This window comes from Panthera onca, chromosome B1, assembly GCF_046562875.1.
Source record: "Panthera onca isolate mPanOnc1 chromosome B1, mPanOnc1 haplotype 2, whole genome shotgun sequence".
NCBI lineage: Eukaryota > Metazoa > Chordata > Mammalia > Carnivora > Felidae > Panthera > Panthera onca.
The window spans coordinates 165571992-165584119 of record NC_138342.1 but is presented as its reverse complement, the minus strand read 5'-3'; the positions used below and the strand labels follow the sequence as shown (position 1 = coordinate 165584119).

The 12128-nt window shown below is 46.0% G+C and overlaps 1 protein-coding gene across 18 annotated transcripts in view; it reads right to left on the bottom strand.

Annotated features, from left to right (window-relative positions):
- The window catches only part of CSGALNACT1 (chondroitin sulfate N-acetylgalactosaminyltransferase 1), a 341791-nt gene that overhangs the window by 3116 nt on the left and 326547 nt on the right, over positions 1 to 12128 (bottom strand). For all 18 annotated transcript variants that reach the window (XM_078445488.1, XM_060653383.3, XM_060653386.3 and 15 more), the window contains 3 exons: positions 11428 to 11606; positions 10185 to 10279; positions 1169 to 1250 (listed from right to left, as the gene is read on the bottom strand). In XM_078445488.1, the coding sequence (XP_078301614.1) occupies positions 1169 to 1250; positions 10185 to 10279; positions 11428 to 11606 (356 nt within the window). The remainder of the gene's footprint in view (positions 1 to 1168; positions 1251 to 10184; positions 10280 to 11427; positions 11607 to 12128) is intronic.

Sequence of the window (12128 nt, the reverse complement as noted above, 5' to 3'; positions counted from 1 at the left end):
AATCTGATTTGCACATAATCATTTAGAAATATTTCTTAGAGAAATCAAAGAACACCTATGGTTAGTTGCCGGTATGTGGGAGCACCCAGCCACTCAGAGACCAACGTCCTGGGTGCTCTGCTGCTTCTTTAGCTTCAAGTTGTTTCTTTCTTTCTTTTTATAGGGGTTCTATAGTCCCTGAAGTCTACTCCCCTCTGGACAAAAACCTGGGGCTGCTCAGATTGAGTCACTGATCTTAAAAAGAGACACGTTAGGCCTCGGGCGTGAACAGGAATCACCAGGAGAGAGCAAGAGGAGCAGACTCTGGGAGGCCCACAGGGAGGTGGAGGGATAGAAGTCTTCATGCTCTGCAGGGCCTCCCTGACTCCATCCAAGCTTGGGGTCTACCCTGAGCCCCTGAGCCCAAGATCAAGGTTTCGGGCCTGTTCATTCATACCCTAGTCATGTATAATCCACAATTCTGTTTCAAGGCACATGAGTAGGTACCACTATGGGGAGGGGAGTGGCATTTCCAAGGGGGACAGGAGATGCTCTGTTCTCATCCTATGTCCCTCACTTGCTGCAGACCCTTTGCCTTTTGGTCTCCTCAACTGCAACCTAAGGGCCTTTCCTCTTGGTGCTCTGGGAGTGTGTGTGTGTATGTGCACACACACACGTATGTGTTGATGGTGACTGTACACTCAGAGTTTGAAGTAGCATTTGGAATTTTTGCAAGTTCAGCAGATAGAAATTTGGATATTTTCTGGTATGTGATTTTCCAAAATTTCTCATGTTGCCCTTATTTTTTTCAGTGGCCCCTGCTACTTTGGAGGCCCAGAAAGTTCTGCATGAGAGGGACTACAGCCAGAACTAGGTTGGAAGGAGATACTGGGGGGGACCTGCCTTGAAGCTGCCTTTTTGCAACAACTGCCTTTTCCCTGAGATTGTGTGCTGCAATTGGGGTGACTGAGAGGGGCTGATGGAGATTATAGGGGCTCATATGTTGCACACTCCCAAGCCCTGTCCTGGTCCAGCGCCTCAGTCCACGATGAGAGGAAGGGCCTTTCCTAGGAAATGGCACCACCTTTGTCATCAGACTCCTGGGAACCTGCCCTGACTTCCTCGTGGCCTCTCACGGCCTCTTGGTGGCAGCAGAGGCGCGGACTCGAGGCCCTTTGCCTGGTCTTACCTATATTGAGGAAGTCTGACCGATACTGGCAGGTCATCCCAAATCCAAAGTCTCTCCAAAATCCAGTCTCCTTCTTTATGACCTGCAGGGAAAGCACTGTCATTTCAGAGGGGAGGATAGAGTAGATAAAAATAGAGAGGATTCACAAACTTGTGTAAGCAATGCTCAATAGGGAGCCCATCCCACCACTGATCAGTAGCCACAACCACAACCCCGTGTGGGAAATGCACATGGATTTGAGTCCTTTCAGAGGGTAGGAATACAGTGAACTCACCAGTTCCAAAATGGGCCTTGTGATTTTTGGCACCTCTGGTTGGAATGTTTCTAGGGTGTAGGCATGAAAACACATAGGCACACACACACACACACACACACACATACACAACACACACACACACACACACACACTCAAAAACAAACCAGGAGAGCAAGTTTTTGAGCAGCGCCATGGAAAAGCCACCTACGTGTCTGGCCCAACACCAGTGCCAGAGAGAATTGGAGGCCTCGGCCCCTCGCATAGGGCTGGGCAGGGAGCCAGCAAAGGGCTCAGGAAGTGGAGAAAAGGGATCGAGAACAACTCAGAATTCAGCTGCCCTGGCACAGGGCACAAACAGGACTCCCTCGGGGAATAAAAAGAAAACCTGAGAAGGCAGCGTGTTACTCTGGCTCTGCTAAGTCTCACTTGCTGAGGTAAAGGGCGCCAAGAGTCCAGGTTCTGAAGAAAGACTCTGTCCATTCATCTTTAAACTGTTTTAAAACCAAACTGTTCCCCAAAGCATCTGTGGTGGTGGTAAGCTGCAGGGCTGCCGAGAGACCATCCAAGCAGTGACTGTCTTCAAACAGCGAGACCTGGTCCTCCTCAGTCTCTTACTCGGCAAGTAAATTTCCAATGCATTTGCTAAAGCACCAAGGCTTTTAAAACACTGTAATTGTTTGGCTGAAATCACTCTGGGACTAAGTCTGACACCTTAATAGCTCTTTTCTATGATTCATTCTTGAGGTCAACATAGGTGCTTAGTGGAGAAAGTGCCCTCCTGGGGAAGGGAAAGGGGAAGGAGGCTGCAGCAGGTCCCCATCCACTGGGATTTCTGCATTTTCCTGCCTGCGAGGTCTGGCTCTGTTCACTGCTAATCAGAGCCGGGTGTAGGCTGGGAGGAGCACCAGCATCTCCTCCCAACTTGACCACTGGCTGGCTTTTTTGCCTCAGGCAGGTCCCTCACTTCTTTGAGCTTCTATTTCCTTTCCTATAAATGAGGAAGTTGAGCTAAATCGAGGCTAAGGTCTTTTCCAGGTCTACTACCCAAACATGCATCCTCACTGCTTTTTCACCTTCCCGAAGTTTCATGTTGTCGCCACTACAGCCTCAATTACATTCCACAAATGGTTTGTGGAAGGGCTGTGAACTTAAACATTTCTCTACTCTGTAACCCATGGAACCACCTTATTTTCATTACAACCTACACATAGATGTTGCCTGCACAGAGTGAACACACATGCTTCAGGGCTGCTGAAGGGAAATAAGGACCAAGAGAGGTTTTGTCCATTAGTGGCCCAGCAGATGTGCTCCAATTCTTCTGCAGAACAAAGGCCTGTTATACAATATCTCCCAAGTGACAAGACAATTTCATTAGTATCAACTGGAAAGATTTTGCAGGGCAGGAAAGTTTGGAAAAATCTCCACTGAGTCATTTTTTAAAAATGGTTTCTGTTTCATACCAGGTACATGGTTTCTGTTGCAGCTAATGGCTTAATATCTTTTCTGCTGGTCAGGACACAGACAGGTCCTCTAAGCTTCTGAGTAAAAATGGAGTCAAAGAGAAGTGCCAGTATCCAAACTTCAACCATTTGGCTGAGGTCTGTATGGAATCTAAAAGAGAAAGCTCCAAACAGGAAGAACAATGGGCCAGGGCTCAGACCTGGGCTGTGATGCAGTGCCCAGCAAGGTTGAACAAGGTAAAGAGTGACCCTCACCTGGGGACAATGTGACAGAGTCAAACTGATTTGTGAGCTGGGGAATGCACCTTATAAACACTTACTGATGCCAGCTTTAAAGTTGGCAAGCCAGGGAAAGCCACTATCTGATATGCTCATTGAAATTTAGCCCTTGGTGGAAACTGATCTGATCCATACCCTTAGCATACAATGTCAGAGCAAGATGGAGTTCACGTATGACAGGCTCTACCATCCACAGCTGTGCCGAGTCATTGGACTAGTGCCCTCAACGAGCAACCTAGCTGTGAGTGAGTACTCTCAAACATGCATCAGATCACAGCTCATTCTAATTTAAAACCCTGCAGGGGCTTTAATTGCATTCTCTCTAATACAATTAGAATAAAACCCAGAGAAAACCTCTAGCCTGCAAAGGTCCTATGTGACCCAACCCTGGCCTGCCTCACCCATCTCATATCCCCTCCTACAGTGTCTCATTCTATTCTGCCCTTGAACATACCAGGCTCACAGGTCTCTAAGGCTGGACACTTGCAGACTCCCTATCTAGGTCACCTTTTTCCTGCTCACCACTGAGCTCCAATGTCACTTGCCTAGAGCAGTCATCCTCACCCTCCCAGCCTGTGTCAGCACCACCCCCCACAACAACATGTCACTCTCTATCCCATCACCTGGTTTACTTTCTCTACAACACTTATGGCTCTCTGAAATTATCCTGTTGATGCATCTGTTTCTCTGTTCTGTCTTCCCCTATGACCACTGGTGAATGTCTGCCCAGGGCCTTGGTCTCCTTCACAGCACCCAGATCACTATCCAGCAAACAGCAGGTGCTCAATAAGTGCTTCTCCAATGAAAGAATGAAGAGCAGTCCTGGGGCAATGGAAACAGACATAGTTCAACTAGGGAATTCGTGAGTGGCTCGGAGAAGGCCTAGGAACTCCAGGGCAAAAATTCTCAGAATTGTGTATTTGTCTGGACCCACAGACAAATACATTTTCACCTTCCTGGGGACTGAGCAGAGGACTCTACTTCTTAGAATCGCTGCCCCAGGCCTCAGGAGCTCCACTGCTCTGTTCAAGCTTTGAAAAGATACACACCAATGATGTTTACTACAACAGAGGAGGAAGAAACCCTAAGATTATATGTTAAAAGAAAAACATCTCCTGTCCTGAATTTTGCCGCTCCGTTTTCAAGTGCTATCCTCATTTTTAAAAAATGTCTTTCAAGAGCTGGCTTCCTCTCAACTCTCTGCAGCACCCTTTCTCTCCCCACCTTAGATCTCGGCAGAGCACTGCGGGACATGCACACACCACAAAAGGACAGTTGTGGAGGCCGCTCTCCCACAGGAAGTTTCCAGACCCAAAGCTCTGTGGGCGATTCACGTGATGGGGGTGATTATTTTCTATTAGGACCAAAACACAAAGCACAAATCAGCGTCTCTCCCCAAAGATGTGGGAAGGCGGCCGCCCTGCAGCTGCGCGGGGAGCCGGGAGGCAGCGCCTGTTGCTTTAATGGTGCTGACTTGGACAACTGCCCGTGAAGCAATCTGGGCCCTGAAATAAAATAAATAACAAATACTCAGGCAGAGTATTTCCTCTAAATCAAAGAGAGCCTCCCAAGAACCGAGGTTGCGTTCGCCCAGCCTCACATTCACAAACGCCAGTGGGATGTGACCCGTGCAGTCCCCAGGCCCTGAGCGTAGAGGGCTCCCTGCCTGGTTTCATGCGCTTCAAATTCTTAATTCTTAAAGGGCCCTGCATTTTTCAGTGTGCACTGGGCCATGCCAATTATGTGGTCAGCCCTGCCTGTGAGCGGCACACATGCTGAGCTTCAGGGGCTTTGGTAGCTGGGCTGGGCACTCCACGACCCCACCCTGTACCTTCCTTATTATCAGGGTCCTGAGGGAGGCTGCATGTGCCTTGTAGCACAGAGGCAGAGTGACCTGCCCAGGAGAACTCGGCCACTTGTGGCTGAGCCCAAACCAACACCATGATTGCTGTGACAGTTTCCATTTCTTGAGAAGATATTCTGGAGGCACAGCTGTCATAGAATTGGTTTAAGAATGGACTCAAAAGCCACCTCCTCCAAGGTCTGTACTAACCCACATTTTTCTACAAGTCTTCTTTTATTGGTATCTGCTTAAAAAAAAAATAAAGTGTCAGGGTGCCTGGTGGCTCAGTCAGTTAAGCATCCGACTTCTGCTCAGGTCATGATCTCATGGTCTGTGGGTTTGAGCCCCGCACTGGGCTCTGTGCTGCAGCTCAGAGCCTGGAGGATGCTTTGGATTCTGTGCCTCCCTCTCTCTTTGCCCCTCCCCCACTTGTGCTCTTTCTCTCTCTCTCTCTCTCAAAATAAACATTAAAAATTTTTTTTTTAAAAAATAAAGTGTCTTCTGAAGGGTGTCATATTGGACGAGGAATCGTCCAGGTTCCCTATTCCAGGAATCTACCACCTAAAGCTAGACTCTATGCTCTCATGGAAGCACTCTGAGGCCACAGGACACATCCCCTACCACCCAGTATCCTTAGCCCAGTCTCCATCATACGGGGCAGGATCTGAGTTCCCAGCCCTGCCACTTAGCAATCTGAACAAGTGACTTATTCTCTAAGCTTCAAATTTTCAGCTGTGAAATGAGCATAATAATAGCTCATCACCTTACTGAGATTCCCCAAAATAAAGCAGGCACAGTGCTGGGTTCCAAAAGGCTTGAGTACAGCACCTGTTAACACTACTTTTGGAACTCAGTGAGTGTCTGCTTTCCGAATATTTAAAAGCAGACCAAAAGGATGGACTATGCCCAGTCAGCAATTTTTAGAAATTTAAACCAAAATGCAGGTTAGTGGTGAAATACTTCTTGGAAGTGGGTAGAGACAGGTAAGGGTATATAATCCAAGAGGGCAAGGACAGGAGCCAGTAAAACATTCACACGCTGGACAGAGGAGCACAAAGCCACTGGATTTAAATGATGGGTGGGATGCATGGTGGACTGAGATGTCAGGCACCACAGGCAGCAGAGATGGCGAGGAGATGGCCCTGAGGGGGGAGGCCGGCACACAGGATGGGTATGCTTGCCTGGCAGAGCAGCCGGCCTGGGTGTCTACCAAACTGGGACCATGTGCCGGGTGCTGGGGTTTGCAGACATTTCCTCTGTAACCAGTTTCAGAGTCAGTTTGTGGAGAGCAGTTAATCCCACAAAGGAATCGAGGCTGGCAGTGTGGTGCCGCAGCTGGCCAGTACCAGCTCACCAGGATTGCTCAAGTCTCTTCCCGCCTCGGTGTTCAGTGACATCACTCTGGGGGCCTGAAATAGGCCACAGTGGGAGTACTGACACCATGGAAAGTGGCAAATGCTATGAATCAGGGCTTTTCTCTCCCCCACCTTTTCAGAGTGTGGGTTGTTAAACATTTACTAGCACACCACTGGCTCTGTGCCATAAAAGATTATTTAAAATGAGATTAATCTGTGTTTTGGAAACGTATCTCTGGCAGGAGGTAAAGGAAAGACCAGATTATAGGAGAGGGAAAAGGACTACAGACAGAAGAGGTAGAAGATTCCGGCAGTGGCCCCAGCCACCCAGCAGTGGTACAAGGCTTGAGCCAAGAGAGTGGAATGTCTAAAGTTAATAATTATTTAAATGACAGTCATTCCTTTCTCTCTGAGCTGTTTCTACATTAAAGCATCAGCAAGTTTTATCTCAGGTTTAAAACTCAAGAAATTAAATGTTAGCATAAAATTCCATCATTTCGCATATTTTTTATCATTAATGGCTTGTACTCAAAAGTAAAGAAATAAGTAGTCTGAACACATATACACACACAAATCATAAATGCAGCTTCTGGCTTTAGTCTGAAGACAGTGTTATCAAACAGCAGTGGCAATGGCCTGAGATGCAATGACTAGCACAGGCACTAACAAGGTCACATTTGCAGGGCTGCTCTGAAAATTTGTCTTGTGTTTGCATCCATTGGTAATTTTTGTTACAGCTACATTTTGGATCTGCATTCTCCCTTCACCTTGATACTGATGTATTCCAGGGGTGGCTCTCAAGAGTATCTCTGTCTCTATCTCTAGCTCTATCTCTATCTCTATCTCTATCTCTATCTCTATCTGTACCTGTATCTCTATCTTGTCTATATCTGTATCTATATCTATATCTATATCTATATCTATATCTATATCTATATCTATATCTATATCCTGTATCTTTCATGAATGAGCCGAAATGAACCCTTGGTAGGAAGTCTTTCCTAACTTACCGTCTCTAATCATCTCTTTTTATTTTATACCTTCTCAGCACGTACACATTCTGTCTCCATTAAATTAATTTCTGTAGCTTTATGTTCTCCTTTGGAATTTTTGTCAGATCATTTCCTTTATATTTCAGCCCTCATCAAGATCCTAGCAAATCTGCTTCCATTGCACTGGGGTAAGGAAATCCTGCTTTTGGCCTGAGTTCTACTACTAGCTGGTTGTGTGATCTTGGGCCAGTCTATAAAAACAAAACAAGAGGGTGAGCAAAGTGACCTCCCCAATAACTTCTGAGCATAAGAAACTGTTTCAGTTCTTCTGACTCCTCCAGAATGTCTAGTCTAGTTCTCTGCAGGCGGCAAGTGCTCAATACATGGCTCATCTAATAACAAACATAATCAACACATCCTTTTTGGATGGAGAACCCCCAGTGTCTCAGAGACAACTGCTATGTTTCTCTAGACTAAATCATCATGAACACTGAACCCTAACATAATCAGATTTGCATGCTCCAGGATAGCTCTAAGGTGCATTTGGAAATAAATGTCAAATATCCTGCATTTGCAGGATAATTCAGAGGCTCGAGCTATGGATGCAGCGATCTGAGTTCTGTTTCTGCTTGACCATTAATTCTGGAGATCTGAGAAACTGGCTTAACTACATCATACCTCTAGCTCCCCTTTGCACCTGCTTCCCTGCAGGAATGGTAATAAAAGGATAAAACTTTTAAAGTGTGAAATGAAAAGAATTCCTTGCAAGCAAATAAGATCTTATGAATTTGAAGTTGAAAAATTAATCACATCTGATGTCAAATGCAAAGAAGTACTAAGTACTTTATTTAACCAAGGAGGCTTATTGTATCCCTTTCCCCCAACTCCCAAACCCTATTAGAAACAGAGAACTCATGGAAAGGAAACAAAAAACTTTTGTGTCTCCACAGAAGTGATATCACCCTAAAGTAGATAAAAACTGGTTCTTGGGGAGTGAAAAACTCTTACTGTGTTGACATATACTGTGTTTAGTATATGCAGCACACATATACTAAATACGTGTCATATTTGTGTATATAAATTACAGATACATAAACAGATATTCAGTATATATCTGTGGTATTAGAATTTCACTGAGGGGAGAGAGAACTCATTACCATACTTGGTCATTACCATTACCAGCTTGGGCCCAAAGGGAAACCATGCTAGGACTGGTGAGGAGCAAACCTCGTCCAACCTCAGGGGACCAGGCTGAAACCTTCTGGAAAAGATCCTAAATGAACTGCCAGAGGTTAATTGGAGGATTAACAAGAGAATGAACAGGTTTTGCTATTTCTGGAAGCTTAAAGACAGAATCAGTCCTCCACAAGAATTTCAAAGAACTTTCAATGAAAACTGATTACTCTCCCATTGCACAGAAGCAATGGCTTTGCCTCAAGAGGAGACAGAGCTACTCAAAGCGATGAACAAGAGACAGCCCCAAGTCAGATCCCCCCGATATTCAGCCCGAGCTGGAAACAGCTGTAGACAAACTCAGCTGATCTCTCTGCAGGAAAAGGTAACAGTTCACGCTTGAGATGACAATAATCCTGAGGAATTTTGTCTCAGAAGGGCATAGGGTATGCCTATGTGCATGACAGAGACCCTCTTCTGGGGTCATCTTCCTCCTGCCTGCACAGCTTTTCTGCTGAATGGACTAACTGCCAACACCACCACCACCAAGACCACTCGGTGTACAGAGATCCTTGGTGGCTGTGTGGCTCCACTATCTATCATCCGTGCAGCCAAGACCTTAGCAGAGAACTCCCTCCAACGTTCCTTTAGAAACCACCTTGTGGGGCACCTGGGTGGCTCAGTCAGTTAAGTGTCTGACTTCAGTTCAGGTCATGATCTCGTAGTTCATGAGTTCAAGCCCCGCATCGGCTCTGTGCTGACAGCTCAGAGCCTGGAGCCTGCTTCAGATTCTGTGTCTCCCTCTCTCTCTGTGTCCCTCTTCCTCTTTCTCTCTCTCTCTCTTAAAAATAAATAAACATTGGGGCGCCTGGGTGGCGCAGTCGGTTAAGCGTCTGACTTCAGCCAGGTCACGATCTCGCGGTCTGTGAGTTCGAGCCCCGCGTCAGGCTCTGGGCTGATGGCTCGGAGCCTGGAGCCTGTTTCCGATTCTGTGTCTCCCTCTCTCTCTGCCCCTCCCCCGTTCATGCTCTGTCTCTCTCTGTCCCAAAAATAAATAAAAAAAAAAAATAAAAAAATAAAAAAATAAATAAATAAATAAATAAACATTAAAAAAAAAAAAAAAAAAGCTACCTTGCTGGTGATGCCTCTGCTGCTACCCTGGACCCGAGGCCCTGTGGTTTGTGACAATGATGGTGTGATGGGAAGGGCCCTGGATCTGTCCTTATTCCCCCACTGACTCACTCACTGTGTGACCTGGGGTGAGCCACCCTTTTTGACTTCTCTTTTCCATCTGTCAAATGGGACCATAAATCTCACCCTTCTTACCTCATATAGTTTGTAATAATAAAGAGAAAATGTGCTTGTTGCATCTATAATGCAATAATAATAGTTTCCAAAAATGATATAAGAAAACTATGAAGGTGTGAAATTACCTTTCTGTAAGGTACTGTTCCTATTTATTTTCCACTTTTAAATATTGCAAGCACTTTTAGTCAACAAGGCACTGGGAGCAAAGGCCAGAACGTCTGACAAACTTAAAAATTACTATGGGAATCAGTCCACAGATTTCCACTCACCTTTACTCATGGTCAGGTGCCCCTGGTAATGAAAGACATGAAACAGAGCCACACAAAGGCACCTGCAGGGTAATTACTCACCAGCTGCTGTTCTAGGGGAGGGACCGCATCATGATGGCCATATATTATGCCAGGATTGTACTGACTAAAAAGGACTGGATAAAATACCTTCTTCCCTGCAAACCAGAAAACAAACATTCACTTAAAGCAACAGACAACACTATTAGGTTAGTACACTTATATTCAGTCCTCTGAAATGTCCCAGATATTTGCACTTTTCCTTTTCTTATCACTCAACCCTAAAACAGATCTTAGGAGTTCTGCACAGGTAGATCAGAGGGACAGACTCTCAAATATCTCTGACCTCCTAGCAAAGAAGTGGTATTCAAAATACTGACAGTCCTTGGGTGCCTGGGTGGCTAAATCAGTTGAGCATCCAACTCTTGATTTCAGCTCAGGTCATGATCCCGGGTTGTGGGATCAAGCCCCATGTTGGGCTCTGCACTGAGTGTGGAGACTGCTTGGGACCTCTCTCTCCCTCTCTGTCTCTCCCCTGCTTACACATGTGCTTGGCTCACTCCCTCTCTCTAAAATAAAAAATAGAAACAAACAAAAAAAACCCCAAAATACTGACAGTTGGTGGCTGTGGCACTGGGCATCAACCAACAGGAGTGAGTGTGAAAGAGAGTTCTGGTACTCCCTGCCCTTCCAGACATTAACCCTTTAATTGCTGGTCTGTGGGAAGTCTGAAGGGTTGCCAGAAGGGTCATGGTGACTTTAGGCAGCAGGAGTAGATATAGGGACCCCAGGCACTTGCTCTTTACCAGTTTCCACAGAAGAGTTTCAATATTTTAACAGTAGTTATCAGCTGAATATCAGCCCTTGCTATGAGTCAAACTCTATGAAAATCATTTTCATATTGTGGGTTCTTCCCACTCAGAGCCCTTGCTCCCTTGGGAACTGCCCACAGCTATGCCTTTCTCTTTAGTGTCAGGCAGCTTTCTAGTCCATGTCTCCCCCAAACCCCCAGCACTTTCTCCCGTGGGTGTTCACTCAGGCAAACCTCTTAGCTGAAAATGGTAAATGAGTTTTAGACTTGAACCTAGGCCAAAGAGTCCCAGAATTATGGTAGCTGACAGGCCCACACCATGACATCAAAGGAGAAATTAAACCAGATGATTTTGCTTTTTCTTGGTCATTGGGTAAAATCGGGCCAATTCAGAAGCAGGACATCAGAGGGAACTATGAAGAGAATGAGTGTGTGACAGAGCTGAAGGCCACCCTGGGGGAGAGAAAGGGAAGAGCCAACTCCAGATCCCCATACCTGGCTGTGTGTTCAGCCTGCATGTATTGAGGAATTCGGAGGTGAAGTAGATATCAACGTCACAGAAAAAGAGAAGGACGTTGCTTCCTTTCCAGAAGCGGGCTCCAACATCAAGTCCCTTTCCTCGAGAAAATTCTCCATTCAGTTGGATGAAGGTAAAGTTCCTGAAGTTGGCAGCTCTAAAAGGAAAGACCAGACACAGTCACTCATGCGGTCATGCACCAGGCAGACAGAACCCCCTTGGAAAACACGTGACCAGGGCCCACCCACATTTTGCCACCTATCTTTTGTAACCCTGCAGGCACAGAGACTACCCAAGAAGATACAGAATGACCGAGACTCACTGGAAACTCACTGAGATTAAAGGTACCAAGAATACTTAGTGAAGTTGTAACTTATGTTTTCTTTCTCTAGCAATTCTCCCATTATGAAAACTGTACTGTTATGGCTAATGGATATTCTTTGTGATAAAGAAAACTTGAACAAGTGGAGACTAGGTCAACAGAACCCAGGGCAATCTCCATGCTTCCTGAACCACCTAATGAAACCACTGGGCCAAAGAAATAAAATCACATTGGAATGGCCCCACCTACCATATGTATGCAACTCCAGAGACCAGGCATGATGGTCTTGATGTGGATCTATCCCCAAACAGGCTTAAACCTGGACTCCTTCCCCACCTTTAGGTAAAGCAAGAGAGC